Genomic DNA, 18,581 nt, shown 5'->3' on the forward strand with positions numbered 1-18,581 from the left:
TAGCCTCTGGATTAGACACACAAAGGTGCTTATGGCTGGGGCTAATTATGGGGTAGATTTTGATACCCCAGTCAATTCAGCAAACTTGTTTTTCTTGCCAGATAGGATCCACAAGACAGATTTTGATTATCACATTTGAACTGGGAATAAGTCGTGCCTTCAAAAAAAAAAAATGACTTGGTTTTATGCTAAGTGTGCTACTTAAAAAAAAAAAGTGTATTTTCCTTTGGAGAATACTATTTCTGACCCCTAGTTTAAAAAAAAAATCTGTAGTTTTAACAGCAGTGAGTCAGTTCATAGGATCTTTTCCCAATTCTTTAGGAAAGGTGACTTTGAATTGAACTCAGGTAACAAAAAATATAGCAGTGATTTTCATTTCTCTTAACTTCTTTTTGTGAATATGTAATTTTAAGCATTAGTAAAAATCTTCCACAAGCCTTTCCTGCAAAATTTTTAAAGTTACCAATGTTGTTAAGTATCTTAAGTTATGATGAATGAAATGTATCATATGCATATTGATGAGCCAGTCATTGAAAGTGCTTATCTTGGGTATCATCTTGGGGTGGGGACTTTTTTTCAGAATCTGTTTCAGAACAGATAGCATCCTCCATGCTTTCAACTCAACAGATGAACATATTCCATAAAATAAAATGTGAAGTTGTTTTTTAACCAAAGTCTGTCTCCTACATAATTATTTTGAAAGAGTTGATGGAGGGGATTATACTTGTTGAGTCTTTTGGTGCTTGATTCTTGAACCAAGTTTAGAAATTCTTTCACTAGGCACGGTAGTGCATGCCTGTAATCCTCCTGTAATCCCAACAACTCCAGAGGCTGAGGACCACAAGTTCAAAACCAGCCTGACCGATTTAACAAGACCCTGAATGAAATGAAAAGTCCTTGGGCTGTTGCTCAGTTTTTAGAGCACTTACCTAGCATGTGTGAGGCCTGGGTTCAATCCCCAATATCTCACACACACAAACAGTAAAAAAACAAAAAAAAAATTTCATGTCGTCAGACAGCTCTTTAACTCTGTCTTCTATCTCCTGGTCATTCTGTAGCTAGACCAAGACCTAGCAAACTTCTGAGTGATTTGTTGTTGTTTCATTCCCTTGTCATCTGTCTCAGTGAGTGGTACCACCTCTCAGCCTCCTGATTGACTGGGAGTACAGGCATGTGCCACCATGCCCAACTTACTGCAGAATTCTTTGGGGGGAGGGTACTCAGGATTGAACAATCTCCCCAACCCTTTTTATTTTGTGACAGGGTCTTGCTAAATTGCTGAGGATCTTACTGAATTGCTGAGGCTGACCTTGAATTTGCAATCCTACCTGCAACTCTGAAATCGCTGAGATTACAGGTCAAGACAAAATTCTTAGAATCATTTGTTTTAATCCACTTTCTGTTGCTATAACTAAACTAATTTTTGTTTTGTTGCCATTTGGGATTGAACTCAGGTATTCTACCCAACCTTTTTAAAATGGTTAATATGAGACAGGATCTCACTAAATAGCCAAGCCTAGCCTCAAAATATCAATCTTCCTGCCTCATCCTCCCAAGAAACTGAGATATAGGTGTGTGCCACCATGTCCAATAGACTGGGTACTTTATAAAGAATAAAAGTTTAGCCAGACATGATAGCACATGCCTGTAATCCCAGCAACTCCAGAGTCTAAGACAGGAGGATTGCAAGTTCAAGGCCAGCCTCAGCAACCTAGTGAGGCCCTAAGCAATTTAGTGAGACCCTGTCTCAAAATAAAAAATAAAGAGCTGGGTGTGTGGCTCAATGGTTAAGGACTCCTGAGTTAAATCCCAGTACCAAAAAAAAAAAAAAAATTAAAGGTTTATTCAGCTCATGGTTTTGGAGCCTAAGAGGTGTGAGGTTAAGGTACTACCTAGTGAGAGTCCTCTAGTTAGTGGAGATTATGATTTAGCAATTTCTATAAAGGACCAGAGACCAAATGTTTTAGGCCCACAGGCCAAATGGTCTCTGTGGAAATGACTCTGCCATTGTACAAAAGCAACCAAAGAGAATACATAAGTGAGAGTGCCTATGTTCCAATACTTTATTTATAAACAAATCTAAATTTTATGTAATTTTCACATGTCATGACACTTCTTTTAGGTTTTTTGCATCCACTTAAAAATATAAAAACTACTTACTACCTGGAAGGTATAAAACAGATGACAGGCCACATTTGTCCCCTGGGCCATAGTTTGCCGCATCCATTTGCTGAGAGGTACATATGTGGGATTGGGGGAAGAAAGATGTCTGACCATTTTAATCTACAAGTTGGTTCCCCTTTGGAGCTCCCATTACCTTTACTGGTCAACACTGCAGCCTGCCAAGAATGGGAAAACAGGCCAAGCTTTACCTGCCTCCATATTCATATGTAACCATAAGTCTGGGAATTAATTCTTGATCCAAAAGCACCTAAAGGCCAACCCAGACCATCTTGGAAGTTTTTATCAATCAATGGACTAGTTACCCATTTCCCAGAAACCTCTCTGGTTTAGAGGTTATCATCTTTCACCATCATTATAAATATGGAATGATGAAGGTTGAACACAGGTATTCTTTTCAGGGGAGACAAGGCACAGGACATTACAGAGGAAAAAACAAGTGAAAAAAAATCAAGGTGGCTTATATTTGGGAGCTTCAAGTAGGGAAAAGGCCATGGTTTGATTTTTGAGAGAGAACACAAGGAAGGCAGCAAGTCCCAATAAGAAAGGCCTTGTGAACTCTACTGACATAAAACTGATTTTATAGTATTTTCCCAATTTTGATAAAAAGCAAATTAATACATTAATTTCCAAAAAAATCACAAATAAATGCTGGAGAGGATGTGGAGATAGCAATGTAAATTAGTACAACCACTATGGAAATCAGTATGGGGGTTCCTCAAAAGACTAGGCATGGAACCACCATTTGACACAGCTATACCACTCCTTGGTATTTAGCCTGAAGAAATAAAGTCATCATCATACTACAGTGATATATGTATAACCATTTTTATAGCAGCAAAATTCACAATAGCTAAACAATGAAATCAGCCTAGGTGTCTATCAGTGGATGAATGGATAAAGAAAATGTGGTATATGTACACAATGGAGTTTTATTCAACCATAAAGAAAAATTAAATTATGTTATTTTCAGGAAAATGGATGAAAAGAGACCATATGTTGAGCAAAATAAGTCAAACTACCTCCTTCTACCCAGTTAATCTCTATCAACAGATTAATGCACTGATTGTGTTAAGGCTCTCATAACCCAATCACTTCACATCTAATCACTTTTGCATTGTCTCACACATGAGCTTTTGGGGGATACCTCATATCTAAACCTTAACAGTGACCCTGCCTCAAAATAAAAATAAGAAGGGCTTGGAATGTAGCTCAGTGGTATACAGCCCTTGGGTTCAATCTCTAATACTGCCAAAAGAAAGAGGAGAAAAGACCAATCATAACCTACTCAAGACTGAATCACCAGTCAAGGCCCATTCTAATGACCTTATTTTTCAGCTGATTACCTCTGTAAAGACTCTAACTCCAATTAAGGTTATATTCTGAGGTACTGGGGATTAAGACATCGACATATTAATTTGTCAGGAGGCGTATGATTCAACTCCTAAGAGATACCAGTAAGTTTGTAGATGGATGGTCTTTACTTTCTTCGCAAGTGTGCACTTGGTAAGAGCTGGTAGAGTATATAATCAATAAGGAATAGACTATTGCAAACCCAATGGAGATGAGAGACTAAGGAACACTGGTAATGACTACAATTATCGGATTTATAAAAATAGAGCAGTGGAGTTTTTAGCCACTACTATATTCTGATCACTCCAGTATTCTAGCAGTCAGTTTCATGGCTGTTTGACAGCAAGTAGGAGAAGGCCCCACAGCATGGTTGGAGTTCAAGAGCAGGCCTCCTGTCCCTGCACCAGCTAGCAAAGACAAGGAAGCAAAATGAGAAGTCAGAGCTCTGGCCTAAAGCATACATAGGGCAGGGGTCTGGTTCCTTAACTAGAGTCAGAGGGCAAAAGTCAACTTGACAGAACTGGAGCTCAGATCAGGGAGGAACTAAGAGCAAAACTGAATTAACATTTATCTTTTACACTTTAGGGCAAGTATATTTTCCCAAAAGAATGTCCCAAATTCTAGGCAGGACTTGACTTGAAAAGAGGCTAAGAATGAAGAGTGAAAAGCAAGTCATTATAGATGTGAAAGAAATTACTCACCCCACAGAGGTGGCACTTAAAGGGGTATAGCACCCACTGACGTCAGATGCAAATTTTAACCAAGAGCACCTCTGAGTCCCTTAGAAATTAAATCAAAACCAACCTCTATTGTGGGTTGACTTTTTTGTAATGCATTTTTTTCCACAAAAGTATAGACAGAGGTTCATCTAGGAAGTAGATGCTTGGGTTGAGGTTGTGGCTCAGTGATAGTGCTTGCCTAGCTCACGTGAGACCCTGGGTTTGATCCTCAGCACCACATAAAAATAAAATAAAGGTATTGTGTCCAATTACAACTAAGAGAGAGAGAGAGAGAGAGAGAGAGATAGAGAGAGAGAGAGAGAGAGAGAGAGAGAGATTCCTTGGGGGTAAAGCAAGGAATTTGCACTCAAAGAAGAATGCAGGCTAGAATGCAGGCTATCTCCAGAAGGAGAGATAGCAACCCATTGGTTTAATGTGCTTTGTTTAAAGTTTCCCTTGTTTTGGTACCAGGAATTGAACCTAGGGACACTTAACCACTGAGCCACATCCCCAGCCCTTTTTTTATTTTTTAATTTGAGGCAGGGTCTTGCTAAATTGCTTAGGGCCTCACTAAGTTGCTAAGGCTGGTTTTGAATGTGGAATCCTCCTGCCTCAGCCTCCCAAATTGCTGGGATTACAGGTGTGTGTCACTGCACCAAGTCTTTTTTTTTTTTTTTCTTTTCTGTACTGAGGATCAAATCTAGGGATGCTCTACACTGAACTACATCCCAAGCCCCCTTTTTATTTCCTATTTCAAAAATGAGTCTAAGTTGATGGAAATACTGGTATCATGGTTTGGATGTGAAGTGTCCCCCAAAAGTTCCCGTGTGAAACAATGCAAGAAGGTTCAGAGGAGAAGTGATTGGATGTGAAAGTCGTAACCCAATCAGCGAATTAATCCCCTGATAGGGATAAACCTAGTGATAAGTGAAATGGTAGGGTGTGACTGGAAGAGTTGGAAATTGGGGGCATGGCTTTGGGGTATATATTTGTATCAGGCAAGTAGATGTCTCTCTGCTTCCTGATCTTCAGGTGAGTTGCTTCCCTCCTCTACACTCTTCCCCCATGATGTTCTGCCTCACCTTGAGCCCCAAGGAATGGAGTAAGATCTCTGAAACTGTGAACCCTCAAATAAACTTTTCCTCCTCTACAATTGCTCTGGTCAGATCTTTTAGTCACAGTAGCAAAAAAGCTGACTCAAACAAATGGCTAGTAAAAGGAAGAGGGAGGGGGGGATATCCCAGAAAATTCCTTAGTGTTTATACCTCTGCTAGACTGAGCACCACAGGTGTATCATATTCACCTTTGCACCCCCAGTCTTACATCCCAGATGATGCTTAATACAGGTATGATGAGTTTATTCATCTAAATGTTCATTATCTCAGGATCCTAGGAAGGGCTTCTTTTCTTGAAATAAGCAGGGAGAAGTCTTAGTTCACATTTGTTTCATAGTCTACCCAAAAAGTGAATATTTCTTCTTCCTTGATGGCAAAGCCACAGTCTAATTTGATCTAAGTAAAGCACATGTGGCCCCACTCCTGCTACTCCTTGCCTTAAGAATGAGCATGTGGGGCTGGGGTTGTAGCTTAGTGGTAGAGCACTTGCCTAGCATGTGCGAGGTACTGGGTTTGATTCTCAGCACCACATATAAATAATAAATGAAATAAACGTCCATCAACAATAAAAATTTTTTTAAAAGAATGGTCATGTGATCTCATGAGATGGCGATATGAAGGGAGACCTCTCAAAGATTTCTCAAGAAGTGCTCTTTGCTCTTAAAAGGGGGCATAAAGCAGGGATTATGACACATGTCTGTAATCCCAGTGACTCGGGAGGCTGAGGCAGGAGGATTGCAAATTCAAGGTCAGCCTCAGCAACTTAGTGAGACCCTGACTCAAAATAAAAAAAGGTCTGGGGATGTAACTTAGTAGTAAAGCACCCAAGTTCAGTCCCTAGTACCAAAAAGAAAAAAGAACCTAAGGACATACTGGACATTATTGTGACTAGAAATGATGCCTTGGATGACTGCAGCCCCTCTAACTATCAGCCAGAGAATAAGAACAAAATCTGAAGGAAGTTAGAAACAGGAAAATCACACAGAAGCAGTCCCAGGGCCTGGACATCCTGCATTCTGTGCAGCCCTACTACAGATTTCATGTTATGGGGAATATGTGTCCTTACTTGCTTCAACTCTTTCAAACTGGGGTTTCTAATATTCCAATACAAAATCATGCTAGTATATACTTTGACTGGTGAAGATGACTGTGTCATGAATGCACGTTGAGTAAACTTTTGTAAGATAACCTTGAGTCACTTTAGTACTGCAGGTATAGACTAATCTGATTGCCTAATCCCAGGAAGGATAGACCCTGACCTCAGTCATGATTACTTTTTTTTTTTTTTTTTTTTTTTTTGGTACTAGGAATTGAACCCAGGAACACTTACCACCACACCCCATTCCCAAACCCTTTTTATTTTATTTTGAGACAGTATCTCACTAAGTTTTTTAGAGCCTTGCTAAATTGTTGAGGCCAATCTCAAACTTGTGATCTTCCTGCCTCAGCCTTCTAAGTCACCGTGACTACAAGAGTGCAAGAATGTGCCACCACAAAAGGGATGACTACTTTTTGAATAGGCTTGACAGTAGGAATTGAGTTGGAGGACTCTAGATAATCTGAGTGTTTAAACTTTGGTTTTAGAAGGAAAGATGTCCAGAGGAACAGCTTTATGATGAGTAGAAAATAAAAATGTGTAAATAGGGACCCCCAAAAATATGTTCATTATTTTATACCAGCTTTTGGGGTTTTAGTCTTGTGTTAGGAAAGGTAGATTGAGTTGAAATATTCTGCTTTCTAAATCATTAAAAGATTTTACCAGGACTGGGGCTGTAGCTCAGTGGTAGAGTGCTTCCCCAGCACATGTGAGGCACTGGATTCGATTCTTAGCACCACATAAAATAAACAAATAAAATAAAGGCATTGTGCCCATCTACAATTACAAATCTTTTAAATATTTTATTTAAAATAAACTTATTAAGAGATGAGTAAAGTGAAAGCGAATTATAAAATACTTTCTGTTGCTATAACAAAATATCTGAGATAATAAACTTAATAATAGGAAAGATTTATTTTGGCTCAGTTTTAGAGGTTGCCGTCCATAGTTGGTGGGCTCCATTGCTTTCAGGTCTGTGGCAAGACTGTCCTTCATAGAAGGGAGCATGTAGCAGAGGAAGCCCCTTCATTTTGCAACCAGCAAAGAAAGAGAAAAGGAAAGGGGTAGGATCCCACTATCCCTAGTGACCTAAAACTTCCCACTAGACCCACTTCTTAAAGGTTCCACCACCTCTCAATAGTGCCAAGTTTAGGGCTGGGTATATAGCTCAGTTGGTAGAGTGCTTCAAGCACTAAGGCCCTGGGTTCAATCCCCAGCACTGCAAAAAATAAAAATAAAAAGGACTTTAATAGTGCCAAGTTTGGGACCAAGTTTTTAGTACATGGACCTTTGGAAGACAATTCCAAGTTGTAATGCCCTTCAAATAGAGATGATCACAGGCATCAATGTAGGACTCTTACTAAACATTGAATCTTGCTTGGTTTTAGGCAAAGATTTCTGATTCTGACTCTGTTACAGAATGATCATCCAGTCACCCATTATGGTACAAAGCTAGAGGATGAATCCCATGGTTACTGATCAAAAGACATTTAATTGTAAGACTCAAATCATTGCTATTACATAAAAGGCAGGGTGTCAGCTGTAGGACAAGTTCTCACTGGGTCAGCCACATTTGTCCTACTAATCACAAAGGGAATATTTCTCTCAAATGGAAAATCTAGACTGAGTAGGAAATCCCAAGGAGGTGCAAGCTTGGTTCACATTAGTATTAACTAGAAACTTCAAAAACTATTGATGATAGCCCTTAAATGCATGAAAACATGCTATCACACTTACAATAAGAGAAATAAAAAATAAAACCACTCAATATTTTTTCACCTACCAGATTGGCAAGAATCTAAAAGTTGAACATAGAATTTTATTAATATTCAGTTCTTCTCTACTTCTGAGAATATGGAGAATACAATTTCTTGCTCCTCCTGAATTTATGCTTGGTATGTGACTCATTCTAGTCCTTGAAATGTGAGCAGAGTTAACACGTTTCTTCTGGGCTGAAGGATTTAATAGATGGTACTAGTAAATATAAGGACTCCCCAGTTTGCTCCCCAATTCAACTGCAGAGGGATAAAGTTACATGTTGACATTTGGTGTAGCAGGGCACAGTGGCACATGCCTATAATTCTAGTAACTTTGGAGGCTGAGACAGGAGGATCCCAAATTTGAAGCCAACCTCAGCAACTTAATGAGGACTTAAGCTATGTAGCAAGACCCTGTCTCAAAATAAAAATAAAGGACTGAGGATGTGGCTCAATGGTTAAGTACCCCTAGGTTCAATCTCCAGTACAAAAAAAAAAATCATTTGGTGTAGCCTCAGGAGGATGGAGCTTCACCAGCCTGGATCACTGAGTCGCTTCATGAAGGAATTTTACCCTATCCATATCAGAAATAAACTTGTATTTTGTTAAGCCACTGCTGCATCAGCCCAGTGCCCTTGCCAGCCTTTTTTTTCTTTTCTTTTTTTTTTTTTTTTTTGGTACCAGGGATTGAACCCAGGGGCACTTAACCACTGAGTCACTTCCCCAGTCATTTTTATGTTTTAATTTTGAAGCAGAGGCTCACTCAGCTGCTTAGGACCTTGCTAAATTGCTGAACTTGTGACCTTGAACTTGTGATTCCTCCTGCCTTGGGCTCCTGAGTTGCTAGGATTGCAGGTTTGTGCCACCACACCCAGCCAGATATTCTTTAATATTGATGATACCATAAAAAAATGGAATAACCTTTTGACCATATTAGTAGATGTACATGGATCATTTAATCTGCAATTTCATTTGTGGGAATTTATACATATGACATATGTATAAATACATATACATATATTTATGTATATACATAAAGCTATACATTGTGGCAATGTAATAAGAATTTGAGAATAATTTAAATATCTACCTATGGAGGCTGTTAAATAAACTATTGTATAGCTTCACAATGGAATAGGATACAAATATAAAAACAAGGACATTCTGTAGGGTGCTATGGCACATGTCCTTTAATTCCAGCAACTCAGGAGCCTGAGGCAGGAGGACCCATAGTTGAGGGTAGCCTCAACAATTAGTGAGACCCTCAATAACTTAGTGAGTGTCTCAAAAATAAAAATGACTGAGGATGTACTCAGTGACTAAGTAGCCCTGGGTTCAATCTCTAGTACCAAAAACAAAAAAAGAAAGAAAGAAATCAAGGATATTTTAAAAATATAAGTATGAAAATAGTTCCAGGTTATATTATACATTTTTAAAAATAAGATGCAGAAGCACAGATATGTTTCCCTTACTGCAAGAAAGGGGGAAAATCAAGATATTCTTATTTATTTTTACCTGCATGAAGAATACACAAGAGGTGAAAAAAAAAATGTGGTTAGCTATAGGGTTCTCCAAGGAGCAAGACCTCTCAATGAATACCATTTGTATCACTTTTCTACTTGAACCATATAAATTATTATATTACCTACCTTTAATTTTAGTGGTGATGGCTGAGTTTTTTGTTGTTGTTGGAGTTTTTTTGGTTTTGTTTTGTTTGTTTGTTTGTTTGTTTGTTTGTTTTGTACTGGGGATTGAACCCAGGGCCTCATGAATCCACTGATCTACATCCTCAGGCCCACATTACCTCTCCAAAAAATATATTACTGAGAGTCAGTCGTGGTGGCCCAGGCCTGTAATCCCACATACTCAGGAGGCAGAGGCAGGAAGATCACAAGTTCAAGGCTAGTTTCAGCAATTTAGTGAGACCTAGTCCCCCCGAAACATTTTTTTGTACTGGAGATTGAACCCAGGGACATTTAACCACTGAGCCACATTCCCATCCCTTTTTAATTTATTTTTTTATTTTGAGACAGCTATTGCTAAGTTGTTTAGGAATTCGATAAATTGCTGACGCTGGCCTTGAACTTGAGTTTCTCCTGCCTCAGCCTCTCAAATTGCTGGGATTACAGGCTTGGGCCACCACACCCAGCTAAAATAATTTTTTTTTTAAGGATTTGGGGTATAGCTCAGTGGCAATCTTCAGTAACAACAACAACAACAAATATACATACCACATACATATACACACAATTATTCAGGTCTACCCAAGCCAATTAAGTTAGCCTCTGGGATCAGAGATGCTCAGTCAGCATGGAGAATCACTGCTTTATGCCTTAGTCTCCAATGAAACAAAGGATCAGAGAGATGGTTTTTTTGGTTTTGTTTTTCCTTCTGGTACTAGGAATTGAACCCAGGGGCACTCTATCACTGAGTTATATCCCCAGCCATTTTTATTTTTTGAGACAAAGTCTTGCTAAATTGCCCAGGCTGGCCTTGAACTTGTGATCCTTTTGCTTCAGCCTCCTGAGTTGCTGGGATTACAATCATGCACCATCCAGCTAAAGAGGAAGTTTTTTTTTTAAATTTATTTTTATTGTAAACAAATAGGATACATGTTGTTTCTGTTTGTACATGGAGTAACAGCATACCATTTGTGTAATCATACATTTACATAGGGTAATGGTGTTTGATTCATTCTGTTATTTTTTTCCTCTCCCCCCACCCCTCGCACCCCTCTTTTCCCTTAAAGAGGAAGTTTTTGTGTTGTAGGAATAGGTGGTATTTAGCTTTTGGCTCTGTGTTCTAGAACCTAATCCTGATGACTCAAGTCACCCCTCATGGATGGAATGCTATAACTAGATGAGAGAACTCCAACTGAGTTAGATGTTGACAGTGCTATGGAATGTTACCATGGATCAGATGCCAGACTGTCTGGGACTGAATACTATGAAACAGAACTTGATCAGACAGAGATGAAGTAAAATGCAAACCAGTATTGAATTTATTTATAAGGGAAGTGATTATAATTGGGCACCTTCTTCAGGAAAGAGGTCTATTAGAAGTTGTAGTAGTCTCCAGATGTGGTAGTACCTGCCTGTAATCCCAAAGACTGAGACAGGAGGATCACAAGTTCAAAGGCAGCCTCTGTGAATTAGCAAGGTGCCAAGCATGAAAAGAAAAAATAAAAAGGAATGTGGCTCAGTGGTTAAGCACTCCTGGGTTCAATCTCTGATACCAAAAACAAAAACAAAAACAAAACCAACTTGCGGTAGTCACACTGAGAGCAGCACAAAAGGCACACATTCAATATGGGAGTTTTTTGGTCTTGAGTTGGCCAACAATGGCCCATGGTGACTCTTTCTGTATGCCTTTTGGGCAGATTTTTGCATTTTAAACGGTTGGTGGGGGAAATCAAAAGACTTATTTTGTGACTTGTGAAGATTGCCTGAAATTTAAATTTCAGGGTCCATAAATAAAGTTTTATTGCAATAAAGTTCACCTACTGGGATAAACTCATATTGCTGATGGCTGCTTTCCCTTTATAATGAGTAGTTGTGGCACAGACCATATTCTCATCCCTTTGTGTTGCCACTTGGTGCACTACAAGTCACAGTGATGCAGTTACAACAGTGTTCTAAATGCTTCATGTGGCTGGGGGTGGAGCTTAGTGGTAAACCATGTGCCTACCATGCTCAAGGCCCTGAGTTCAAGCCCCAGCACCAAAAGGAAAAAAAAAAAAAAAAAGCCACATGTTGTTGCTATACCTCAGCATTTTTTTTATTCAAATGCCAGTGTACATCCATTACATCAAAAGAAAAGTGGTCAGGTGAGGTGACACATGCCTGTGATTCCAGCCGTTCAGGAGGCTCAGACAGGAAGATCACAAGTTTGAGACCAGCCTCAGTAATTTGGTGAGGCCCTAAGCAACTTAGTGAGACCCTGTCTGAAAAAAAGTGGCTCAATGGTAAAGGGCCCCTGGGTTAAATCCTCAGTTAAAAAAAAAAAAAAAAAAGAGTGGACTTTGAATGTCACACTTTTTAAAAATTTTATTTATGGGATTGGGATTATAGCTCAGTAGTAGCATACTTGCCTAGCATATGTGAGGCACTGAGTTCAAGTCTCAGCACCACATAAAAATAAATAAAACAAAGGTATTGGGTCCATCTTCAACTAAGAAAAAAAAATTTTTAATTTATATGTTTAGAGATAGGACTAACTGTATTGCTCAGGCTGGTCTTTAACTCCTGGATTTAAGGTGTCCTCCTGCCTCAGTCTCCTAAGTAACTGGCATTATAGCCAAGCACCAAGCCCACCTTAATTTTTATTTATTTTTTAGACTGGGTCTTGCTATGTTGTCTAGGCTGTTCTCAAACCCCTGGCTTAGAGCTGTGGTTATAACTCCATAGTAGAGCACTTGTAAGCAAGTGTGAAGCACTGGATTCAATCCTTAGCACCACATAAAAATAAATAAGTAAAATCAAGGTATTATGTCCAACCACAACTAAAGAAATATTGTTTTAATGTCTTGAAAATAAACAAAAAACTCCTAGGCTCAAGCCTCCCAAGGAGCTGAGACTGTAAGCACATGTCACCATACATGGCCTGAATGTCATACTTTTTTTAAAATATTTTTTGAATTGTTAATGGACCTTTATTTTATTTATTTACATGCAGTGCTGAGAATCTAACACAGTGCCTCGCACATGCTAAGCAAGCACTCTACCACTGAGCTATAACTCTAGCCCCTGAATGTCACACTTGTAAGGCAAAATGGAATATAAATTATTGTGATATTGAATAAGATGACAAAATGCTGTATTTATTATGGAATGACTCTATGTCTAAAATAATATCTGTATCACTTAAACTAAGCAGTCATCACAATATTCCTAATATACAGGAAAGCAAGTTAGAAAAATCAGAAAATTTCAAATGAAATAACTCATCAACATAGCAATAAAAAATGAAAATGAAGTTTTAAAGTAAGTTTTCAAGGACCTATTTGCAAGTCAAGAAAGTTGCTTACTTACTGGTGATGAGTTCATTAAATTGTGTTTGATTATAGTTGAAGAAATGTGTTGAGAAAATAAACTTGTTTTAGACTAATTAGACTTCAGTGAGAACAATTCTCAAAGACCTAAGGACACTAGAAGGACTATCAAAGACTGTCAATAAGAAAAGAGATTTGGAGTGATTTTCCTAGATTATCAATGAGTTTGTAGATGTTATCAATACTGCTTATCTGCTTTTTTTTTTTTTTTTTTTTTTTAGTACTAGGGATTTAACCACCCAGGGGCCCTCTTACTGCTGAGCTATTCGCCCAGCCCTTTTTATTTTTATTTTAAGGCTGTCCTCAAACTTCTAATCTTCCTGCCTCCACCTCTCTAGTCACTGGGATGACAGGCATGCACCACCATGCCTGACTTAGTTGTTGATTATTTGAGGTGTCAATATAAAGTTTGAAGTGACCAAAAAATAAGCCCCTCTGAATAGTCTGTATGGAACAACAACAGCGTTAACACTTTTTCTTTTTGGTGTGGTACTGAGGATTAAACCCAGGACCTTGTGCATGGTAGGTAAGCATTCCCACTGAGCTACACTCTTATTTATTTATTTATTTATTTATTTATTTATTTATTTATGGTACCAAGGAATGAAGCTGGGGCATTCAGCCACTGTGCCACCTCCCCAGCCCATTCTTTATTTTTTAATTTATTTAACTTTTTGTTTTTTTGAGACAGGTTCTTACTAAGTTGCTTAGGGCCTATCTAAGTTGTTGAGGCTGGCTTTAAACATGCAATCCTCCTGCCTCAGCCTCCCGAGCTGCTGGAATTACAGGCATGCCCCTCACACCTGGCCCTTTTATTTTTTTAAGACAGGGTCTTGCTAAGTTGTCCAGCTGAGATTACAGGTGTGTGCCACTGTGGAGCCCTTTTTAATGTTTTTTTTCATGGTGCTGGAGATGGAACAGCAGGGTCTTGAGCATGCTAGCAAGCATTCTATCACTGAGTTACATCTTCAGTCTTTGGAACAACTATAGAGGTGGATAATATTTCCAAAGAAATTGAGAAAATACCAATTCAATACAATAAATGGAATCTGAATTGGAATCTGTTAAGATGTTACAACTGATGGTGGTAAAAATATGTGAATAGAAAAGGACTTAGTTGAACAAATTTGTAAGTTTCTAGAAAATGTAAGATGTTTAGCCCATATAATTTTTTAATACATTTTTCTTATTTGTTCTAATTAGTATACATGACAGTAGGATGCATTTTGACACATCATACATAAATGGAATATAACTTCTTATTCATCTTGTACGTGATGTAGTTACATAGGTCACGAAATCATACATGCATATAGGATAATAATGTTCAATTCAGTCTACTATTATTCCTACCCTCATACTCTTTCCTCTCCCTTCACTCCCCTGTCTAGTTCAAAATACCTCTATTAGCCAATATAGCTTTCATTATATTATTCATCTGGAACTAATCTCCAAAAAATATTTCACTCATGTAATTCAACAAGAAGTATCAAATGAATCTCATTTGCTCACATATTTAACCATCCTCAGATCTGTGAATTTTCATAAGAAATAGAAGTTTAACATTCCTATCACACACAGCATTTCAGCTCGTTTATTGTGGGGCAGGGATTTGAACCTAGGACCATTGGTTCATTAAACAGGAACTCTTATCACAGAGCTACACCTTTAGCCTACTTCTTTGTTTTTTGAGTTCAGGACCAAAATTGACTTCAGAACAGGAAAGCATCATTCTAAACCATTAATACTGAATTATTTGAAAGTTAGCATTTGATACAAGTTTGATGTTTCTTTTTTTAATATTTATTTTTATTGTAAACAAATGGGATACATGTTGTTTCTGTTTGTACATGGAGTAACAGCATACCATTTGCATATTCATATATTTACATAGAGTAATGATGTTTGATTCATTCCGTTTTTTCATTCCCCCCCACCCCCCACCTCTCTTTTCCCTCTATACAGTCCCTCCTTCCTCCATTCTTGTCCCCCTCTCACCCCCCATTAAGTGTCATCATCCGCTTATCAGTGAGATCATTCCTCTTTTGGATTTTTGAGATTGGCTTATCTCACTTAACATGATATTCTCCAATTTCATCCATTTGCCTGCAAATGCCATAATTTTGTCATACTTCATGGCGAAGTAATATTCCATTGTATATATATGCCACAGTTTCTTTATCCATTCATCAATTGAAGGGCATCTAGGTTGGTTCCATAGTCTGGCTATTGTGAATTGAGCCGCTATGAACATTGATGTGGCTGTATCTCTGCAGTGTGCTGATTTTAAGTCCTTTGGGTATAGGCCAAGGAGTGGGATAGCTGGGTCGAATGGTAGGTCCATTCCAAGTTTTCTAAGGAATCTCCACACTGCTTTCCAGAGTGGCTGTACTAATTTGCAACCCCACCAGCAATGTATGAGTGTACCTTTTCCCCCACATCCTTACCAACACCTATTGTTGCTTGTGTTCCTGATAATCGCCATTCTAATTGGGGTGAGATTGAATCTTAGGGTAGTTTTGATTTGCATTTCTCTTATCACTAAAGATGTTGAACATTTTTTCATATATCTGTTGATTGCTTGTAGATCTTTGGTGAAGTGTCTGTTCATTTCCTTAGCCCATTTGTTGATTGGGTTATTTGTATTCTTGGTGTAGAGTTTTTTGAGTTCTTTATATATTCTGGAAATTAGTGCTCTATCTGAAGTATGAGTGGCAAAGATATTCTCCCACTCTGTAGGCTCTCTCTTCGCATTGCTGATAAGTTTGATGTTTCTTAATGAATTCAACCTAAAATTATGGTTCAAAACAGTGTTTATATGCAAAATGTACACTACAGCAAAGCCATTTCAATGATAACTAACATTATTTTGAATCACAAGCAATGTTAAATTGCTTTAAATATTTCTGTATTATCCGGAGTTAAACTAAGAAGCAAGATCTCCATTCACACAGTTTTTGTGGTATATATATTTTTTCAGCTTAAACTACAGTTGCACAGACATTGTTTAGAACTGGATGCCAAGTGCAATGGAAATGGAAATTCCCATATTTCAGAATTCATGTAATTGTGCAATTGAGTAGCTTCCACCTAACCTCCATTTGAAGGTGATTAATCTGCAATATGCTAAGAGGCAAATATCAAGAGAAAATCTAACAATCCTATAAATACCATCCAACAATGAAGATTATGCTTAGTTAAAATCATGCTCACAGATTGACTATCAACATTAGCAGTACCATTTATGTGAAAAACATTTTCAAAGATGAAACATGTAAACTCTCATTATAGATCAACATTGATACACTTCAGCAAATGGTAGAAAACACTAATTTTTGAACACTAATTAAACAGAATGTGATGCCAAACCAAAAAAAAAAAAAAAAATTCCATTCATCTCATTAGTGTATCTAGATTACAAAACATTATACCCAGCTGAAGGTTTAGCTCAGTGCTAAAGCACTTGCCTAGTATATACAAGGCCATTTGATCTTCACAAACACACACACACACAATTGTACTTAATTGCTTTATAATAAACTATTTTTAATCAATAAAAAGTCTGTAGAAAATTTTCCCATTATACAAGTACCTATGTAATGTTCTTTGTGGGCTCTGGCCATAAAGCCTAACATGATACTAACTGTCCCTTTACAATAAAAGTTTGCAAACCCCTGCTCCAAAGAGATGCACAGAAGTGGATTAAGTGTGAGAGGGAATCAGTGTCCCCTAGTGGAAGGTTCATCCTGCTCAGAACTTTACCAATGACACTTCTGTGTTCTGAAACCAAAGGAAAGAAGAAAAGCTTGCCTTTTAGTTCAGAAGTAGCTAAGCATAAGGAAGTACACATATCACCAGTGTGGCATGCCTATAATCTCAGCAACTCTGGAGACTGAGGCTAGAGGAACCCAAGTTCAAGGTCAGCCTCTGTAATTCAGTTAAGACCCTCAGCAACTTAGCAAGACTTTATCTTTCAAAATAAAAAATAAAAAGGAGGGCTGGGGATATAGCTCAGTTGGTAGAGTGCTTGCCTTGCATGCAGAAGGCCCTGGGTTCAATCCCCAGCACCACAAAAATAAAAAGGACTGGGGATATAGCTCATTGGTAAAGTGATCCTGAGTCCAATCCCCAGTACCCCCCCCCAAAATAGTACACCTATCAAACAGATGACATAACTATTAAAACTATACTAGAAACTGGATGTGTTGGCCCATGCCTGTACCTAGCAACTTGGAGCTGAGGCAGGAGGATCACAGATTTGAAGCCACTTTCAGCAACTTAGTGAGACTCTGTCTCAAAAATGAAGTATAAAAGGGCTGGGGATGGGGCTGCAGTTGTAGCTTGGTGGTAAAGTGCTTGCCTAGCATGTGTGAGGTACTGGGTTAGATCCCTGGCACCACATAAATGAATGAATGAATAAATGTATAAAAATACAATAACATTAACTACATACCCAGTAGTGGGTATGTAGTTCAGTAGTAGAGCACCCGTAGTACCACACACACACACACACACAAACTACATTAGAGGCCTGGTGTGGGTGATGCACACCTGTGATGCCAGTTACATCCTAAACCCATTTTATTTTTTATTTTGAGACAGGGTCTCACGAAGTTGCTTAAAGCCTCACTAAATTGCTGTTGATGGCCTTCTCCTTTCTCAGTCTTGTGAGCTGCTGGGATTACAGGTGTGCACCACTGTGCCTGACATATTTATTAATATTTAATTGGTACTTTATAGATATACATAGGGTGGAATTTACTGTGGCTTATTTATACATGCATATAAGTGCCATTTTGTCAAATTTATTCCACATTTCTTCCCTTTCCTGTCCCTCCTTTCTACTTCTACTCGACTCATCTTCCCTATCTTTATATTGCCCCTTCTTTTCCTTTACTTTGTTCTAGCTTCTGCTTATAAAACATTTGACCCTAGATTTGTTGAGTCTTGCTTATTTCAACTACTTTGATGTTCTTCAGCTCCACTCATTTACCAACGAATGCCATAATTTCAATTTTATGGTTGACTAGAACTCTGTTGTGTATATATACCACATTTTCTTAATCCATTCATCTATTAATGGACATCTTAACTGGTTCCGTATCTTGGCTATAGTGAGTTGTGCTGCTATAAACATTGATGTGGCTATATCAATATAGTATGCTAATTTTAGTTCTTTTGGATAAATACTAAGAAGTGGAATAGCTGGATCATTTGGTGGTTTCATTCCTATTTTGTTTTGTTTGTTTGTTTTTTGAGAAATCTCCACACTGCTTTCCAAAGTGTTTTCACTAATTTACAGTCCCACCA

At 38.2% G+C, this 18,581-nt stretch overlaps 1 protein-coding gene across 1 annotated transcript in view; it reads left to right on the plus strand.

Annotated features, from left to right (window-relative positions):
- SNAP29 (synaptosome associated protein 29) overlaps nt 1-17,916 on the plus strand; it is a 49,151-nt gene extending 31,235 nt beyond the window's left edge. Inside the window, exon 5 of the mRNA XM_079152144.1 lies at nt 17,874-17,916. Within this exon, the coding sequence (XP_079008270.1) occupies nt 17,874-17,893 (20 nt within the window). The 3' untranslated portion in view covers nt 17,894-17,916. The remainder of the gene's footprint in view (nt 1-17,873) is intronic.
- Nucleotides 17,917-18,581: the final 665 nt, after the last annotated feature.

This window comes from Sciurus vulgaris (genome assembly GCF_902686455.1).
Source record: "Sciurus vulgaris genome assembly, chromosome: 8".
NCBI lineage: Eukaryota > Metazoa > Chordata > Mammalia > Rodentia > Sciuridae > Sciurus > Sciurus vulgaris.